General features: G+C 40.2%; 1 protein-coding gene across 8 annotated transcripts in view; it reads right to left on the reverse strand.

The window, feature by feature from the left end:
- The window catches only part of Dock3 (dedicator of cytokinesis 3), a 680,226-nt gene that overhangs the window by 28,936 nt on the left and 630,111 nt on the right, over window positions 1-21,179 (reverse strand). For 7 of the 8 annotated variants that reach the window (XM_058574836.1, XM_058574835.1, XM_058574838.1 and 4 more), the window contains 6 exons: window positions 15,087-15,172; window positions 12,404-12,430; window positions 12,185-12,280; window positions 7,622-7,682; window positions 7,043-7,136; window positions 2,525-2,673 (listed from right to left, as the gene is read on the reverse strand). In XM_058574836.1, the coding sequence (XP_058430819.1) occupies window positions 2,525-2,673; window positions 7,043-7,136; window positions 7,622-7,682; window positions 12,185-12,280; window positions 12,404-12,430; window positions 15,087-15,172 (513 nt within the window). The remainder of the gene's footprint in view (window positions 1-2,524; window positions 2,674-7,042; window positions 7,137-7,621; window positions 7,683-12,184; window positions 12,281-12,403; window positions 12,431-15,086; window positions 15,173-21,179) is intronic. The other variant, XM_058574833.1, reaches the window with a different exon arrangement.

The raw sequence follows: 21,179 nt of genomic DNA on the forward strand, positions 1-21,179 counted from the left end.
CTCACACATGCGAGGTGAGCACTTTACCACTGAGCTACAGCCTTAGCCCCATACATAATATTTTAGCATAAGTCATTACTTCAGAGGATTGCAGGCCATAAGTGAATCCTCAAACAGGAGAGCTCAAGCTTCTCCTGCCCAAGATGATTGGCTTAATTCTGATGGTCTCTGTGCCTGACAAATAGAGGCGAGAGACCTCTGTCTGGCTTCTTCTGTCTGTTCCCTCTACCTGAAGATGAAGAACCAACTCCCATTTTCACACCTGATCCTCCTTCTTGAAACTTCACTCTGTTTGTACCCTGTCTCTTTGAAGTTTTCCCTGTCTCCTTGTTTGACTGGGACAGTTTGCTCTCCTGCCTTGGAGCAAGTTCCTAGGTTAACCTCACTCTAGCCTAGTCTGAGAATGGTCAGACTAGGCTATGGTCATGAGTCTCTTGGGTATCTAGAAAATGAACATGGAACCAAAGGAGATTGGTTTATCTATTTAAAGCAGACAGCGGAGATGCTGGAAATATGTTCAAGAAAATTCAGTGCAGGGTTGGGGTTGTAGCTCAGTGGTAGAGTGCTCGCCTTACATATGTGAAGCCCTGGGTTCAGTCCTCAGTACCACATAAAAATAAATAAATTAAATAAAGGCATTATGTCCATTTATAACTAAAAAATATTTAAAAAATTCAGTGCAGGCCTGACTTATGAGGTAGGGTGTGTTAGCAGTGCTGAGGGCTAGACCTTCTACACCAGTAGCTTTCCCTTACTCTTTCTTTTTCTGTTCTCCTGTTGTCCAAGGTGGCTTTTCTCTGGGTACCAACATCCCTTCCCCACAGGAGCATTTTTCCTATAATGGCAGGTTTTGCTTTTCTGGAGCCATTAAAAACTGAATGCTTTTAAGAACTGGTTAACCTCAGGGCCTGATTCCACTGGAAGCTGAGGTACAAGAAGAGAGAGGGTGGACTTTGTGTACAAGACTAAGAGAATAGACCTGGTAAATGCCCCTTGGAGGATGAGCTCATGGAAAGGTTCACTGAGTGATTTATACCAAAGGTAGAGTTGCTGGATGGAGTAGGGAAATACCCAAGAAGGTGGCTTATAGAACTTGCTAGTCCTTTTCTTCTTCCTGTCCATTTATTGTACTTAGTCAGGTTTTGTGCTTTACTCCTTACTGCATATTAATACTGCTTTCCTATGTGCTACTATAGTGTGGAATGAAGAAGGGGGCCATTAATGCTCAAAGGTCCCATCAGCAAGCTCAATAAAAACAGGATAATTCTCCACTCTGCATTCTGTGCCCATGGAAAGAAAAGAGGGGAATTAATAATAAACTAAAGCACATACATACTAATACCATGCTTATCACCTTCCTTCTGGGCCAGGAGGGCTTGCGCTGGTTATGTGGGTATTAGTAGCTCCAGTTGGCTGGTGCCAGGAAGACATGCCCACAAGTGTGCCACTGAGGGACCCTAAGTCAGGTCCTGGACCCCAGAAGGGGAAGAGGCTTTGAGTTAGCATGGTAAACCAGGTATGTAGGTTGACTGAGAGCAGAGCAAGAGCCTCTCTTATGGGCACAAAATCTTCTGCAATTTTGGAAAGGTTCTTGCTTCAGTAGTGTACTTTGTATGGGTGAATATTTTCTTAGTGAATATTTTTGATATAGAAGCATTCAGTGTTATATAAAAATGAAAAATGTTTTCTGATTTATGGGTAAAAGCCATTAATATTTAAATCTTTCTTTCTGGTGGTGAAAAAAATTCATTTTATAACACTAGTTTCTATTTGTTTGAGACAGGAGCTTAGCCACTATAGTTCCTTTGATGGATCCTATTTCAAATTTTAAAATGTGCTCAAAGCTGAGTAATGAGAGAACAATTTCAACAGAGTTATATATACCCGTCTATCCAGGGCACCCAACAGTAGGTATTCAGAGGGCCTCATGAGAAGCTCTACCAGAGATGGGATCAGGATGGCCAGGATGCCCCAAAGAAGCCTGAATCAGCACTGACAGTTCAACCAGAAGCAAGTTTAATTTAGAATAACCCCAATATGAGAGAAGACCAGACTGTAGGTAAAGGAAATTAAAGACAAGAACTTATACCAACAACAGACAGTGCAGGACTCCTTTGGCTATGGTTACCATCCATTCATTTTTACTGTTTACATTTTCTTAAGCAGCAAATTAAAAAGCCACATTAATTCTTCAAGTATATATAACACAGAGAGTCTTCAAATATATATAACACAGGTTCCAAAAACTTCTGATGTAGGAGCATTAGTATTTATAGATGTGCAAAAGCTGGTATGTGGGGTTGTCTCTTACTCCTACAATTTGGAATTGGCTTCCAAGACATAGAATTAAGCTGTTGTTTTTTTCCCTCTGGAGAAAAATAATGCTTCTTTCAAATCTGATGAACATACATGGGTACCTAGCCACTCATCCCTCCTCTGCAGCTGCTGCCTACCCTATAGTGTCAAGATGTCATGTGTCACAGAGGCAGATGAGGGGATAAAATGCCTGCCTAAGGATACCTACCTTGCCTTTGTTGAAGTAGTGGATGATCTTCCGGCACAGTCCCTCTTTTCGTTGCCATTCTGTTTGAGATGGGTAGTGCAGGAACTCCCGTAGTGGCCGGTCCTCCCATTGCAGCAGCTCACAGTAAAGGAGTAGGGTGAATGCAGCCTCTGTGGAAACAGGCAGCATGGAGGCTCAGGGTTTCCTTTCGGGGTCTAGGAGAAGCCTGGTGCCAGAGGTCCATGCTGAGCAGAATACCAGGGCAAGGCACATGCAGCCCAGGTCAGGGACACTGGATACCAATGTGAGACAGTAGGGCTGCCCAGCATGAAGGAGCCAGAGATCCTGGTAGATAACTTCCTCCCAAGGCCTGGTCACCTGTTCTGGGCTCCAGATAAAAAAATAAAGAATGGCTCAGCTACCTGAGAGTCTATGCACAGGTTATCCTGCTTCAGGTGACACTGATATATCAGAGAGCTCTTGAGTTCCTGTTTGGTCAACTCAATACAGCTTTCTTTCCAATCCTCTCAGAACTATTGGATAAACACCAACTAAGGCTTCCTTCACTTTTCCCTAAGCCACCTTCAATGTCTCTAGCTCCATTTTCTACCCTCAGCATAGTCTTGTGACTGACTCCTTTTCTCTCATCATTAACATTTCCAAAAGGGCCAAAGAGTAGGAGTGCGAATGATATTAATTGTGAGATGGGCCTGGAGCCAGAGGTTCCATTCCTGGAGGAACCTAAGTTAACAATGAACCCAGAGTGGAGGTCTGGCAACAACTGATTCTGTATGTGAAACAATTAGGGAGAGTTACATTTTTAAAAAGAAACAGCAGCTAAGTAGTATGGTTGCCTAAGTTTCGAGAGATGAATAACACTGAATTATAGCCACTGTTCAGGGTCCTCATTATATCATCTTTCTTTCCTATTCTATTTTCTCACGTTTAGTGGGTAATTCTAAGCTGGTAAATTAATTAGTTCTAGCTTCTGCCTAGCTTAAAGGCCCTACTCGATCCTGCTTCCCATAATTATGAAGAATCTTATTTTTAATAAACTTGTACCCACTTCCAGGTAGTGAAGCCCACTTGCCTGTGGCCACTTTCTAGGTTCCTCCTTATCCTTGCCTATTTGCCTGTGCCTGCTACCATTGAAACCTCTTGTGAGGAATGCACATAGCTCCTCACAGGGTGGGGAAGCCTTTTCTCTGTGGGTACCAAGGAGCCTTTTATCTCTGTGGCATCAGGGCCTCCCTTTGTAGCTCAGGGAACTCTGTGAAAATTTTTTCCCCATCTATATTTTTTCTGATGTCATTCCAGGAGCCACTAAAGAAAAGGCTTAGTACCTTTTTATCCAGATCCCTGAGCCAGCCTCCTAGTCATGGTCTAGTCCCTGAGGAGTTTAGCAAATGCCTCTTTTGACTCATGGAAATTATAAAAATATTTCTCTTCACTGCCCTTTTAGAAGGTTGCTGGGATCATGGATGGAAGAGGATGCAGAGTATAGAAAACTTGGCTCATAATAGTAACAAAACCAGCATGGTATTGGCACCAAAACAGGCCGGTAGACCAATGGTACAGAATAGAGGACACAGAGACTAACCCTCAAAATTACAATTATCTTATATTAGACAAAGATGCCAAAAACATGCATTGGAGAAAAGATAGCCTCTTCAGAAAAAAATGGTGCTGGAAAAACTGGAAATCCATATGCAACAAAATGAAATTAAACCCCTATCTCTCACCATGCTCAAAACTCAACTCAAAGTGGATCAAGGACTTAGGAATTAAACCAGAGACTCTGCATCTAATAGAAGAAAAAGTAGGCCCTAATCTTCATTATGTGGGATTAGGCCCCAACTTTCTTAATAAGACTCCTATAGCGCAAGAATTAAAACTAAGAATCAATAAATGGGATGGAATCAAACTAAAAAGTTTCTTCCCAGCAAAAGAAATAATCTGTGAGGTGAACAGAGAGCCTACATCCTAGGAGCAATTTTTTACCCCTCACACATCAGATAGAGCACTAATCTCTAGAGTATATAAAGAACTTGTCATGAGCAACTAATAAAAAAAATTTAGTGTCAGTATCTACAGTCTTAATTCTTGTAAATGTTTTCTAAATATTCTACATATAGGAGTATCATGCCATGGTTTTAGATAAAAATAGATACATTTGAGTGCTTCTTAAATTACTTTTTAACGATTATTTCTTCTGAAAGTGGAAAGGCTATTACTTATTGTTTATTTCTTTCTTAAAAAAACAGAGAATAAATGATATTATTCTTAAAAAAAAAAAAAAAGCTAAGCACTGAAAAAAACAACACAATCAACAAATGGGCCAAGGACCTGAATAGGCACTTCTCAGAAGAGGATATACAATCAATCAACAAATATATGAAAACATGCTCATCATCTCTAGCAATCAGAGAAATGCAAATCAAAACTACTCTAAGATATCATCTCACTCCAGTCAGAATGGCAGCTATTATGAAGACAAACAACAATAAGTGTTGGCGAGGATGTGGGGAAAAAGGTATATTCATACATTGCTGGTGGGACTGCAAATTCGGGCAGCCAATGTGGAAAGCAGTATGGAGATTCCTTGGAAAGCTGAATGAAATCACCATTTGACCCAGCTATCCCTCTCCTTGGATTATACCCAAAGGACTTAAAAACAGAATACTACAGGAACACAGCCACATCAATGTTTATAGCATCACAATTCACAATAGCTAAACTGTGGAGCCAACCTAGATGCCCTTCAGTGGATGAATGGATTAAAAAATGTGGCATATATAGGACACGGCTTTTGCTGTAATGAATTAATCCCCTGAACCCCGAGTTCAGGTAGTTTCAGAGTTTTATACCAAGCATGTAAGGGGAGGGGCTCAGAAATTCATGGTCTGCAGAAGTTCACATAAAAGCAGCTTTTTCTCTCACTGTTCTGGGCATGTTAACCCTTCGAGGACAACACCTGAGAAGGGGAGAGCTTCTTCTCCCCTGTCTAGTCTCCCCCTGCCAGCTGTTACCATGGAGTCCAGTTGGTAACTTCTTGTATCTTAAACATGTAGACATCTCTGTGAAGCCCAGCTCAAGGCCAGGGGCCTTGTTTGCACATTTCTTCAAAGTACTATTCTGGATATGTTTGGAATTTTACTCAGCAATAAAAAAGAATAAAATCTTGGCATTTGCAGGTAAATGGATGGCGTTGGAGAAGATAATGCTAAGTGAAGTTAGACAATCCCAAAAGAACAAATGCTGAATGTTTTCTCTGATATAAGGAGGCTGACTTATAGTGGGGTAGGGAGGGGGAGCATGGGAGGAATAGATGAATTCTAGATTGGGCAGAGGGGTGGGAGGTAAAGGGAGGGGGCAGGGTATTAGCAAGGATGGTGGAATGTGATGGACATCATTATCCAAAGTACATGTATGAAGACACGAATTGGTGTCAACATACTTTATATACAGATATAAAATATTATGTTGTATATGTGTAATAAGAATTGTAATGCATTCTGCTGTCATTTATTTTTTTAAAAAATCAATAAAAAATACTTGGCTAATTTTTATTTTGAGATGGGGTCTTGTTATGTTGCCCAGGATGGCCTTGAACTCACAATCTTCCTCACACAGCCTCCCAAGCAGACCCCAGTCATTTTAGATGTAATTTTTGTCAAGTTGTGCTACCAGAAAATGTGGTATCTATGCCAAACACTCTAACATCTAGAGGTAAGAAAGGAAGGTTCTCTGTTTTTACCAATTTATCAAATTTTAGCATTGTTTGCAGATAAGAAGAATTCATATTTCCTTAAATATCATATAAATTCAGGTTCTACAGTCTAAGGGCTAAGATATAGTGGAAAAGATGGCTATTCTGTGGGGATACTATAGTACAAGGTGATTAGATAGTACACAAATGCATACACACACATTCCTTACTCAGAGTGGTTCTTAGTCAACAATGTGACAGACATTTTGGATTAAATTATAAATAATGAAAGGGTCCTTGTTTGGCCTATTAAGAAGTCATATCAACACTCTCCATACCCTCCATTGGGAGCTCAGTGTGGGACTGCTGTGCAGTTGCAGGGAAGCACCTAGACTGCAAGGCAGATCTCCCAATGTGTTCTGGAAGTCTCAGAGTTAGCGGCTATGACTTTGTTACAATCTCATTTAGCTTCAACTTTGAAGGGCTTAAGAAAGATTCTGTTCATGAAGAGTGACAGCTCAAGATGCTCTGAACCTGGTATATCAGAATCTGGAAGTCACCCTTGAGGTCTCAGAGGGATGGGTAGAAAAGAAAGAGAATAGAACAGCCTTTGGTAGAGGAGGCCATGGCAAGGAGGCGCAGGTGGAAGTTTTGCTTTCTTTGTCTCCATCACTTGCCACAAAGGAGCCGAGGGAAAGGAGTGAGGTGAAGGCACAGCACAATCCCCCTCATTTCTTCTGAGATCAACCTGGAGACTTTATCTGTTAGCTGTGCATATCTTGCCAGTATGTTCTCATAGGAAGGCATGGCTCTTCCCTCTCCCTACTCACCTGTGTAGTTTTCAGCCTGTAAGTGCATGTCACAAAGCTTATGGATATAGCGGATATACATTTCTTCTTTGTTAATCTCAGACTTGTAAAAGTTCTGTGAGAAGGAAATACACATCAAATGAGAAAGTCTGCTATCTATGGAGGCCACACCTGAGTTCCAGGTAGCTATCCAGAGCCCAGAGTATACTGGGAGAAAAGGTCCTGGAGTTAGATAGCACTAGGAAAGGAAAGGACCAGGCAGAAGGAACACTTGCTGGGGATGGAATTGGTGGATTGTGGGAGTCCTGAGTGTTGTGAAAGAGGAAGAGCCCCACAGCAGATTAGGGATTAGGGCAGACTGGGAACAGGGTATGTCATGGTTGGTGGGACCTTGCAAAGAGGCCAAATTAGAGCTCTGTCCAAAGCAAAGCTAATTTCATTCCTTCCCCAAGTGGGAAAGTATCTGGTTCAGGCCTCCCAGTAACAGAGTTGATACCCTGACTTAAATCTTCAGCCATTGTATTATAGAAGGCCAAGATAATCAGTGTAGGATAGAAACTCCCACTAGACAGACAGGAGGAAGAGCTAGTGTCCTCTCACCATCAGGTTAACAGTGCAGCCGATCTTTTTATTCTCTGTCTCCTCTCCTTTCATGCAGTCCCTGGAAGGGAGAACAAAGATAAATACCTATGAAATGAAGCAGAACTACTGAAACAATACATAAAAAAATTACAGTAACACTGGGTCATCATCATAACCAAATCTCAGATTAGGATGCCTTCCAACAGAAATCACGAACGAGTACTGTACTGTGAGCTCCCTCTAAGCTTTGCATCCACTTCTTTGGGCTCAAATATCTCTGTTCTACTGAGATTCTTGTTCTGGTGGCAGAGTGCAGAGTCCAGATGCTATATCAAAGGCACTAAGTAGCACCTGCCAACATTCTTGGCACAGAATGACATGTCAGTCCCCCCAAAAGGAGGCATAGAACTCTCCTTAAAAGGAAAGTTTTATTTTTTGGATAGTAAATAGAAGCTAAGCCCTCTACTCAAGGGTCTAGCTTTAGAACCCTGTGGCCATAGCAATCACGGCATGGCTAATGGGCTCACCACATAATTGGCATTTCTACCTATGGTCTTTGCTCAATGTACTAGTCTTTGGAACCATATCTCACTAGAAGGAACAGGCCTGCTGCTTCTTTCTGATTCAGAGACAGCATTAGCTGGGGTTGGGCTACATTCACACCTAGAGGGTCTGGGTGTAGCAAGGGTCAGTGTTGGCCTGTAGACAGAACAATGGGAACACTGAGAAGGATTCTTCCCAAAGGAGATAGGGGACTAGTCACAGCCAGGCTTGTCTGGGAAGGAACAGAAGCCTGGCATAAGGAGATGAAGGGCAGTGAGCACCAGACTGGTGAATCCAGAAAGAAGCCTCCTGTACACACAGCCAGAGTCACTGAATCTCTGTATGGTTATTTGGCAAACCCAGTTCTCCTTACCTTCCCAGAACACAGAGGGAAGACTCTGACATGGCTACTTTGAAAGGAAGAAATATTGAAAATTCATGCCACTGTGATATCAGGGCCTTCCTATATATCTTTGTGCTCCACAACCACCTGCATTTCAATATCAAGCATCTCTTTCTCTTTCTTATTTTTGTGGTGCTGGGCACTGAACCTAGGGCCTTGCACATGCCTGGTAAGTACTCTACCACTGAACTACATCCCAGCCTTTCTTGCACTGTTGACAGCAGCATCTTCTTTTTTGAGTGATTTTGTATCACTTCTGTATGGCTCATCAATAAAGAAGATAGCTTTTAATGTATTTGACTTGGATGCAGCTAATGTTTTCCCTTTATCTCTTTTTCTGGAGTGTAAGGAAGAACCTCTTGAAGGAGGCTGCTGAGGCAACAGGTGCACCCATGTGCACCTGTTTGCTGAGGTCTAGATCAGTTGCCAGGGTGTTCCTACTGCAATTGGAGGGGCCTAGGAAAGGAAGGTTCCATAAACTCCAGTTACCAATTGCAGGTAGGTGTTCTACTTAGAGACTCTAGGGCTTGGAAAACCTGTATGTCTATTTCTAAGAAAACCCTTCTAGGGTTCTTCTTCCCAACCTGGGAAACATGGGTGCAACCAATAAGTATCTTTATATCTCACTGATAGCGTCTTGGATTCACATAAAAGTTAAAGACATTAATATAAAAGCTGAAGAGTCACTCCTCTGAATATACGAGGATATTTGCCAGTCTAAAATTAAGCCTCACACTGAAGTTCAGGAATATAACCCATTTATAATATTTGTAATCAATATATGTAAATTTTAAATTTTCAATATTCGTTTTCTTAACAAATTCTTATTGAACTAAACTGTACTGGAGCAGAAGGAAAGATTTTCTTGGTTTCTGCCTGGCCTTCCTAGTGAATTCATCTTATCAATCATTATTTACTATGTACCTGCCAGAGGCAATCTCCATGTAGGTGAACAGGGGAAAATGGACAAGGCTCTTGTCTTTAAGGAGTTGGCTCTTTCTGTGATAACTGATAATCAACAAGGTATGTACTGAATGCCAGGTGAGCTTTTAGCTTGGAAAAACCTTTTTTATGGGGATGGGTTGGGTTGGAAGACTCTCTTAGGAAAGGATATAGCATGTAGAGAATTCTGATGGAAAAAATATGAGTGGTGACAACATGGATGAGGAGAATCAAACTCATTTTTTTTGGACTGGGGATTGAACCCAGGGGTACTTTACCACCAAGCTACATCACCATTCCTTTTTATTTTATTTTGAGACACAGTCTCAATAAGTTGCTGAGGCTGTTTTTGAATTTGTGATCTTCCTGCTTCATCTCCTGAGCAGGAAGATCGGATTCATATGTCACCTGGTACTAATACATGACCCAAGAGAACTTTGAGTTGCTTTTCCAGGGACTGGGGACCTCCCTTTTTCATGCCTACATTCTCTGCTTGAAGTAAGTCTATTTATACAGATGGCATCACTGAAGCTTTTTTTTTTAAACCATTTTTTTAAAAAAAACGACAGCAGAATGTATTACAATTCTTATTACACATATATAGGACAATTTTTCATATCTCTGCTCTATCTAGAGTTCATCTTTTCCTCCCATGCAGCTCCTCTCTACCCCACTATGAGTCAGCCTCCTTGTATCAGAGAAAATATTCAGCATTTGTTTTTTTTTTTTTTTTGGGGATTGGCTAACTTCACTTAGCATTATCTTCTCCAAAGCCATCCATTTACCTGCAAATGCCATGATTTTATTCTCTTTTACTGCTGAATAATATTCCATTGTGTATATATGTCACATTTAAAAAATCCATTCATCTACTGAAGGGCATCTAGGTTGGTTCCACAGTTCAGCTATTGTGAATTGTGCTGCTATAAACATTGATGTGGCTGTGTCCCTGTAGTATGCTGTTTTTATGTCCTTGGGTAAAGGCCAAGGAGAGGGATAGGCGGGTCAAATGGTGGTTCCATTTTCTTTCTTTTTTTTAGCATGGTTCTTGAGTCAGCTAGATTTGTGTTCAACTTCTGAAAATATCCCTTCCCATTGTTGTGTCCTCATTCGTAAGAAGAAGGACCACCCTAAGGACCACCCTTTAGGGATGTTAATGGGATTAGAGACAATGCATATAAAGCACTAACATGGTAGATTTTCAGTAGATGGGAGCCAACATAAACATCATGGCGTTTCCTTCTATGTTGACAAGGAACAATGAAGAGAGGATGGGATTTGGAATGTGAATACTGGGGACTGGAAGGAGTTGGGCTTGTGAGTTGGGCAAAGGCCAGTTCAAGAAGGGCATCTGATGTCATGTGAAAGACTGAGGACTTGTTTTGTAGGTACAACCATTGAGATAAAAAATAATGAAGAATAAAATTGGTTTTGGCCAGAATTTTAGTTCCTTGTAGAGGGTAATTAAGAAAATCAAACAGCCAGATAGAAGTAGGCTGGGAAACTGAAGAAATTAATTTCTTTTCCTTATGGTAAACCACAGTGAATAAGGCCAACGTAAGTGCTGCAACAAGGGGGAGATGATGAAATTTGCCCATCTCTCTTCCCTGTCTGATGGCAGGTAGAGAAAAGGCTGAGGACCTGTCATGAGAAAGGAAATCCTTATTCTAAAAGGGGTCCCAAAAAGGTTGCCTTTGACTTTGTCAGTCCCAGGAAAAATAGGCCAAATCTTAGCTGTGCTACAGAAAGAGGGGATACTCAGGATGTGAACACATTTTTCAGGAATTTCATTTCTATAGCCAGACCAGTACACTGGACCTGAGTCTTCTTCACCAGCACCTTCTACTTCAGCAGCAACTGGAGATGGCCCAAACTCTCTCATTTCTTGATCAATAGGTTAAAATGCTACCCTTTGGTATCTCATAGCACTTTTCATTGGAACCAGCTTTTGTTTATTTATCATTCCTATCCATTCCTCATCATCTTCTTGGCTCTCAAAAGGTACCCGTAGCCACCACTTGAACACTACTGAAAGAATAATTAAGGCTGTAATAGTCATTTCATTTTACTTTGGACTAATTCAAAAGCTATAAGGTGACTGGGAAGATAGGCTTTTATGGAGTAACTAATTTCACACAAACTCTCGGCCTGAACATAGTATAAAGATCAGAGCTCACAGGTTGTTTCCTCTCATGTCTAGGATCAGGGGATATAAATAGATTTACTTTAAGCAGAAAATGTAGGCATGTAAAAGGGAGGTCCCCAGTGCCTGGAAAAGCAACTCAAAGTCCTCCTGGGTCATATATTGATACCATGTGACATATGAATCTGAGGAGGGTCTGCACTAAGGAATTATAGCAGTTCTCTGCCTTGCTCTGGAGATAGCTTTTCTCTTCCTTCTTGCTGTGCCTATTCATCTGAGCCTTGACATTTCTGGATGAAAGGTGAGATGATTGCAGATCCCTGGGATACCTCCTGGATACGTGAACCCACATTTTAGAGGGGGCTTCAGGAAGTCTTGCCTACTCCTGGGAGAAGTCTCTGTTCCTCGTCATCAGACCTAATGGCGATGCTACCGGATACCAGAACAGTCTTCTCCATGAAGGGCACACAGTTTCAGTTTTAAGGTCAAGGGAATGCCCTTGAAGGAGAGAGTATCCTGAAAGAGATCAGGCAGATGCCTGAGAAAATACCTGTAGTCAAGAAGGCGTTCCATGAGGCGGGTTACTGAGGTCACAAAGGAAATACCTGTCTCTCGCCATGTTTCCTGTTCAACCTTCTCCAGCAGGCTATTGGTGGAGAGGAATGAAACACAATTCATGAGCTTTTTCTGAACACAAGAATGAGATTCAAGAGTCTGTGAGGGCTATGATGGATCTGGAGGCAGCAGACTTACCACACCATAGTCTTACCTGGGGTAGGGCCCAAATAGCTGGGTTCTACTCCATGCAGCAGAAAGCAAAGACAAGGAAGTTATTGGATTGGCAGCAAAAAATGAACACATCTCTCATTTCCATGTATGTGTTCCTAAGGATGCCACTGAGTTATAAGTGAGGAAAGCCCCAGTCCCCTTAAGCTATGCTATGAGGTTTCTTCTCAAGGAGAAGCTGAGTAAGGGCCCATAGAGGGATAATCCTTGCTCTACCAATTGGCTCACTGTCTCTATTGCTGCCCAGAGCTATCTTCAGCAAACATAGAAATCAACTTCTTTATGTACATCAAGGGAAAGATTCCCCAGTAGCATTGGGTGTCTCAGTATAAGGGAGAGTGAACAAGTCCAGGAGCTATCCCCATAATTAGGAGTACGCCTAAGCAAAATGTGCCAGATTAATACCCAAGTCTTAATACTCAGGTCTTTTTGTGTTTTGATAGCTCCCTCTTTTATCATCTCAGGAAGCCTCTGGATTCTCCAAAACACCTGGCTTTCAGCTCTTCTGGAGTTCCAAGTCTTTTCTAGAGGATGATAACCTAAACTTTTTGCTTGCTGCAATAACAAGTCCAGCTCCAGGTTTTTACAGCATATAACTCTATTCCTGATTCCTTTATTGCTCTCTAAGCTTATGAAAGTCGCCTGGAATGGCTGGCCCAATTAGGGATAATCACTGGGGACTAAAATCCACACCGTGGCTCTGCTACAGTGATGACACTCTCTGCACAGAGTATTAGCTTGGGCCAGGACATTGGGGAAAGTGAGGGTTTCCCACATGATCCTTGTTGTTAGAGAGAGAAGTCGAAACCACTGACTGGGGGCCTATGAATTGTGTGAACAAGGCCAGTATACTAGCATTTTCAAACCATTATACAGAGCTCTGCTATCTTGGACAGGAAGAGGGGTCCTGTGAATGCACAAGCATGGGAAATGCTGGTCACTACACTCTCCTTTTGTAGATTTTTCACACCTTTCTGCACATTAAGAGTTTGAGAGGACCTTTAATAAAGAGGCTTATTCATTTTGTTTAATTGAATATTTTCTAAACTAGTTAGACCACGATTCACTCCCCCCCCCCAAGTATATCTATAAACATCTTTCCAAAACACAAACTAGAAATGCTGCTCTATTTTATCCATGGCCATCAATTCTCAGACTGATTTTAAAATGCTTTGCAAACACTATTTGGTCAGGTAATTAATAATAGTGGATTGTGTGTGTGTGTGTGTGTGTGATATTCTTTTTTTTGTGGTTATTACTTTTTCCTTTGTTGTAAAGTCATTTTCTAGTGACCCAGGAAGAGATTTCTTCCACAATTAAAAAATGTACCTTCAGTTAAAAGAGAAATACTAAAGGATGAATTCATTTTCATAGATTATTATTATTTAAATGTCAAATAAATTCACACTTTATCTTATGGTAAATGAACAATATGGGCAGGATACAGCAGAGAGATTTCCCCTTCTTGAAACTGGAAAATCTGGGTCTTCTTTCTAGAGGTGCCTTTTACTAGTCAGGTAACTGAGGACATACTGGCACTTCCCTGAATCCAGTTCATCACTTCTAAAGTGGCAAGGAGGATAATCTCTGCCCTGCCCACATATCAGGTGTGTTGTGAGGATCTAGTAAAATGAGAAATATCCATATATTTTTAAACTGTAAAGTTCTAAGTAAACATTCAATATTATCACAGGAAAATACTTTAGAGGTTAGTCTTAAAAATGGTACTAAGACAAAGTTTCAAATCTGGAAATGATGAATAAGATGGGAGAATATTCTAGAGCTTAGATTTCATTTTTTAAAGGAAATACAACATCACTATTACATGGGAGGGCAGTTTCTGAGTTCCTTCTTTGATCTTAGCCCTTGGCAAGTCCTCTAAGGCCTGTTGGCCTCCAGTCAATTCAAGACAGAAGCCATGAAACAATGGACCTGGGACAGCATTGGCATTATTTAATATAACCACCTAATTTCACAAACAGGGAAATTAGCCTGGGGATGGCGGTGGGTGACATGTTTAAGAGCCCATTGCAGTGTTTTTCAAACTGACTAATATCTTACGAAGGAGGGAAAATAGAATCCTTCTTTTTGTGTGTGTGGTACTGAAGATTGAACCCAGGGCCTCCTATACATTAGGCAAGTTACTCTACCACTGAGCTACAGTTCTAGCCCTTTTTAAAATTTTTTATTTTGAGACAAGGTCTAAGTTGTCCAGAATGGCCTCAAACTTGTGATTCTCCTGCTTCAGTTTTCCAAGTAGCTGGAATTATAGGTGTGTACCATTGTACCCTGCATGGAGTCCCTTTTTAAGAAGAGAACCCCCACCTCCCACAATGCCAGTGTCAAGACCTAAACTATGATTGACTTCTCATGATATGTTTGCTCAAATGGATACAGTGCATATTATGAGATATACAATGATCCTTTTCCTGAGCAAATCCAGGTGCTCAGTTATTGTGTTTTCATAGCTCTTCAGTAACATGGCAATCCCTGAGAAAGCTTGCTTTCTTGTTGAAAGAGGTAAGCACTGCTACCACCAGGAACAATAGAGTCTCTCCTGATACCCAACTTTGGCAGCCTGCCCAGTGCAGGTCTAATCTCCTCCCTTCATTAGCCTGCTTTATTCCCTCCCCCAACATGGAACACCTGGGGCTAGAGCTGCTTACAGAAGGCTGAAGAGCTCCCTGTAGCTTTCATCGCCTTTCCCCTCTGATACCATGCTGTCCAGCTTGTCAATCAGCTCGGCTTCCACCTAGAAGGAAGCAGAGATTTCATAAACTCGAACAGAATTGAGAGGAAGAATGGGAAATCTGTCCCCTTGCTGGGCAAGGTGGTGGAAAACTGCTTCCTGATTTTATCCATGCTCCAAATAAATTCCAGGGAAGACAAGATTTCATCTACAGCACCAAAAAAACCATGATGACTTCCCCAATCAGAAAGTCCTCTTACCCTAGTGGTTTAAATTAGACATAGAACTTAAGGTTTCATGTACCCCTTTCCCAATCTAGGGGCAAAGAAAAGTATTTTGGATCCAAAAAAGGCCTTTGTCAAATGTTTATTTTATTTTAAAAATATTCATTTAAAAGAATCTATAAATAAACTATGTTGGGTTATAACTTTACCCTCTATTCAGCCAATCAAAAAGGAAGCTTGTTGGGTAGTTGGTCTTCAGTGTAATGAGGCTGAGATTAGTTGGGATAGAATGAGATATGAATTATTTCCTTCAGAGCTTTTCCTCCAGGACAACAGGGTCCAGTGTTTGTACTCATAGGACCTAAAGCCCTTGGGGCCACTCTCCCTGTCACTACACTATCACTGGGCCCCTAAACTATGAGTAGGAATACTACATTTGTTCTTACTCCATGGATCTGCAGGGGCATTTGGCAGTGCTCAGCCACTTTTCTAACAGGCCTCATTGGATTTACTCTGAGGTAAAAAATTAGTTACAAGTGACAGAGATAAAAAAATCTTTTTACCCTTCATTAGCCTTTAATGTGTGTTACTGTTTATTGATATAGGTATTTCATATAAACAATAAAAAATCTCAGCATGATTACATTAAATAATGTTCCCCTAAAAGGATTTTCTCATTCCACACAGGGTAAAAGAATCTTAAGGAAAAGTAATAAAAAGAACAACTGATTCAGTAATATAATTGAAGGCAGGTAGGGTTTGTTAAATCCCACCAGCAGAAAATGAGAATGAATGAATATGGCTTTTTAAAATAGTGGCCCACCACATGGTCAGGAAGGAACTTACAATGCTAGGGCCATATACTTATTATTTTGCCTGATGAGTTAGCTGCTTGAATACACATTAAAGAGGAAACAAATTCTGAGAGCAGGGGTCCTCAGAAATCGATGCTATCCTGCTCTCTCAGGGCAGAGAAGATAAAGCCAGGTGGGTCTGGATATAGAAGCCAAATATTTTACTCCCAGTTCAAAGCATGTCTTGCCTCACTAGGTCAACCATTGGCTAAACCGAAGGGTCTGATTATAGCAAGGGATCTCTTTTCACACATGAAGGTACAGGTAGACTGTGCTTTCCAGAAAAATGCAAAGATGGCAGAGGTAACCTCAAGTAGTATAATACAAACACTGCCAATGAGGTAGAGCAGTCAGTCCACTAGACTCTAAAGGTTTTCAAAACTGATCCCTGGGCCAGCAGCCTTAGTCTTAAGATCTGTGGTAAAGATCTTAAGACTTTAATAATCTTAAGACTTTTAAATCCAGATTCTCTGGCCTCCCTAGGCCTTCTGTATTAGAAACTCAGAATGGAGGTGGAAGTTAGCAATATGTTTTAACAAAACATCCAGGTTGCTCTGATGCTTATTCATGTTATAACTTGAATTAGGGAAAGGAACTGGTGATGAAGGATATGGAGGCAGAGCTGATGAAGGAAGAAGTTGTTAAGAGAAATCTAAAGATCAATGCAGGCTAATTTGATGACTTCAAGTCAAGCAAAAGAAGTTCTTCAAATATATCATGTCATAATTATTAATATTGACCATCAGGTTTGCAATGTTACTTTTATTGTTATTCATTCAACATTTGTTTGCAGTATAACCAGCTGCGTAGTTCTGCACAAGTATTTACCTCTCTTAAGTCTAGGTTTCCTCATTTGTGAAATGGGAATGGTGGTAACATTCTTCTTTGGTGTCACTGTGCCCTGAATCTTGGGAACTACTTAATGAATGTTAGTTTTGATTTTCATCTCCATGAGCCCACCATGCCCCAGACCCTACAATGAGTCTAAGAGAGAAAACACACAATAAATAGTACTGGTATCGGAGAGGTCATCATCTTTTAGGGGAGCAGTCACAGTTTAGCATGGTCAATATTTAAATGGGGCACACATAGCAAAGGAGTCTGGGATCTGAGAAACCATTAACAAAGCTTCTTCTTATAGTGCTACAACAGCACAGGAAACAATCAAGAATGTGAAGAGAGAGCCTACAGAATGCGAAAAAATATTTGCTCACTACTCTTCTGACAGAAAATTAATAACCAGAATATATAGAGAACTCAAAAAACTTTGCCCCAACCCCCTCTCCCATGATAACCCAATTAAAAAATGGACAAAGAACCGAACAGATGCTTCTCAAAAGAAGAAACACAAATGGCCAACAAATACATGAAAAAGTGTTCAATATCATTAGCAATTTGAGAAATGAAAATAAAAATTACACATATTGCATTTCATTTCAGTTAGAATGGCAGTCATCAAGAATACAAACAATAACAAATGTTGGAGAGGATGTGGAGAAAAAGAAACACTTTTACACTGTTGGTGGGATTGTAAATTATTACAACCACCATGATAATCAGTATGGAGGTTCCTCAAAAAACTAGGAATGGAACTACCATTTGACCCAATATACAACTCCATGGTAATTATCCTAAAGAATTAAAGTAAGAACACTATAGTGATATATGCATACCCATGTTTATAGTAGCACAATTCACAATAGCCAAGTTATGAAACCAGCCTGGGTATCTGTCAATGGATGAATGAATAAAGAAAATGGACATACACACACACACACACACACACACACACGTGTGTGTGTTTCAGCCAGGAAGAATAGATTATGTCAATTGTAGGGAAATTGATAGAACTTGAGAACATTATGTTAAGTGAAATAAACCAAACACAGAAAGTTAGAGTCATATGCTTTCTCTCATATGTGGAAGACAGGGAGGAAAAAGACAAAGAAAGGTGGCAGGGGAGGGGGATCTCATGAAAATCAAGAGGAGACAGTAAAGTAGAAGAAAGGGAGCAGGGGCCTTGGGGCTGGGGGAGGGGAAGTAAAGGAGAAATACTGGGGAACAATATTGGCCAAATTATAGTTATAGTTATACTAGGATAATGCATCAATAAAATGACATAAAAATAGTACTATAAAAATTTAAGAACTGTTTTTGCTTTTTGAATTCAATGATTATAGGTTGAGAAGTTTACTTAAGAAAATAGGAATGGGTGGTTTTGCAATATTAATAGTAAGTTTTTAAAACTAGGAGCTTGACTATTATATATATTGTAACATAGATATGCAATGGAATAACTGTAGCCTCTAAACTGAGAGTGCAGTATAGAGGAGCATTAAGAGACATGAAGAGGTAGGTGTGACAAATTGCTACCAAAATGAGGGATTACAAACCAACATATCCAACAATTCGTTTTTTTAAACAAAAGAAACAATTGAAAAAATTGACAAAACTGAAAGTTGGTTCTTTGAAAAAATAAATAAGATTGACAGACCCTTAGCCATGCTAACGAAGAGAAGAAGAGAGAGAACTCAAATTACTAGCATATGGGATGAAAAAGGCAATATCACAACAGACACTTCAGAAATACAGAAGATAATTAGAAATTATTTTGAATCCTTATACTCCAATAAAATAGAAGATAGTGAAGGCATCAATAAATTTCTTAAGTCATATGATCTACCCAGATTGAGTCAGGAGGATATAGACAACCTAAACAGACCACTATCAATTGAGGAAATAGAAGAAGCCATCAAAAGACTACCAACTAAGAAAAGCCCAGGACCGGATGGGTATACAGCAGAGTTTTACAAAACCTTTAAAGAAGAACTAATACCAATACTTTTCAAGCTATTCCAGGAAATAGAAAAAGAGGGAGAACTTCCAAATTCATTCTACGAGGCCAACATCACCCTGATTCCTAAACCAGACAAAGATACTTCAAAGAAAGAAAACTACAGACCAATATCTCTAATGAATCTAGATGCAAAAATCCTCAATAAAATTCTGGTGAATCGGATACAAAAACATATCAAAAAAATTGTGCACCATGATCAAGTAGGACTCATCCCTGGGATGCAAGGCTGGTTCAATATACGGAAATCAATAAATGTTATTCACCACATCAATAGACTTAAAGATAAGAACCATATGATCATCTCGATAGATGAAGAAAAAGCATTCAACAAAGTACAGCATCCCTTTATGTTCAAAACTCTAGAAAAACTAGGGATAACAGGAACATACCTCAATATTGTAAAAGCTATCTATGCTAAGCCTCAGGCTAGCATCATTCTGAATGGAGAAAAACTGAAGGCATTCCCTCTAAAATCTGGAACAAGACAGGGATGCCCTCTCTCTCCACTTCTGTTCAACATAGTTCTCGAAACACTGGCCAGAGCAATTAGACAGATGAAAGAAATTAAAGGCATAAAAATAGGAAAAGAAGAACTTAAATTATCACTATTTGCAGATGACATGATTCTATACCTAGCAGACCCAAAAGGCTCTACAAAGAAACTATTAGAGCTAATAAATGAATTCAGCAAAGTGGCAGGATATAAAATCAACACGCATAAATCAAAGGCATTCCTGTATATCAGCGACAAATCCTCTGAAATGGAAATGAGGACAACCACTCCATTCACAATATCTTAAAAAAAATAAAATACTTGGGAATCAACCTAACAAAAGAGGTGAAAGACTTATACAATGAAAACTACAGAACTCTAAAGAGAGAAATAGAAGAAGATCTTAGAAGATGGAAAAATATACCCTGTTCATGGATAGGCAGAACTAACATCATCAAAATGGCGATATTACCAAAAGTTCTCTATAGGTTTAATGCAATGCCAATCAAAATCCCAACGGCATTTCTTGTAGAAATAGAGAAAGCAATCATGAAATTCATCTGGAAAAACAAAAGACCCAGAATAGCAAAAACAATGCTAAGCAGGAAGTGTGAATCAGGCGGTATAGCGATACCAGACTTCAAACTATACTGCAGAGCAATAGTAACAAAAACAGTTTGGTACTGGTACCAAAACAGGCGGGTGGACCAATGGTACAGAATAGAGGACACAGAAACCAATCCACAAAACTACAACTATCTTATATTTGATAAAGGGGCTAAAAGCATGCAATGGAGAAAGGATAGCATCTTCAACAAATGGTGCTGGGAAAACTGGAAATCCATATGCAACAAAATGAAACTGAATCCCTTTCTCTCGCCATGCACAAAAGTGAATTCAAAATGGATCAAGGAGCTTGATATCAAATCAGAGACACGCCGTCTGATAGAAGAAAAAGTTGGCTACGATCTACATTCGGTGGGGTCGGGCTCCAAATTCCTCAATAGGACACCCATAGCACAAGAGTTAATAACTAGAATCAACAAATGGGACTTACTCAAACTAAAAAGTTTTTTCTCAGCAAAAGAAACAAAAAGAGAGGTAAATAGGGAGCCTACACCCTAGGAACAAATCTTTACTCCTCACACTTCAGATAGAGCCCTAATATCCAGAGTATACAAAGAACTCAAAAAATTAGACAATAAGAGAACAAACAACCCAATCAACAAATGGGCCAAGGACCTGAACAGACACTTCTCAGAGGAGGACATACAGTCAATCAACAAGTACATGAAAAAATGCTCACCATCTCTAGCTGTCAGAGAAATGCAAATCAAAACCACCCTAAGATACCATCTCACTCCAGTAAGATTGGCAGCCATTATGAAGTCAAACAACAACAAGTGCTGGCGAGGATGTGGGGAAAAGGGTACACTTGTACATTGCTGGTGGGACTGCAAATTGGTGCAGCCAATTTGGAAAGCAGTATGGAGATTTCTTGGAAAGCTGGGAATGGAGCCACCATTTGACCCAGCTATTCCCCTTCTTGGTCTATTCCCTAAAGACCTAAAAAGAGCATACTACAGGGAGACTGCTACATCGATGTTCATAGCAGCACAATTCACAATAGCAAGACTGTGGA

The sequence above is a fragment of the Marmota monax genome, unplaced genomic scaffold (genome assembly GCF_021218885.2).
Source record: "Marmota monax isolate L192 unplaced genomic scaffold, Marmota_monax_Labrador192_F-V1.1 WCK01_AAM20220418_F8-fsc00022, whole genome shotgun sequence".
Lineage (NCBI taxonomy): Eukaryota > Metazoa > Chordata > Mammalia > Rodentia > Sciuridae > Marmota > Marmota monax.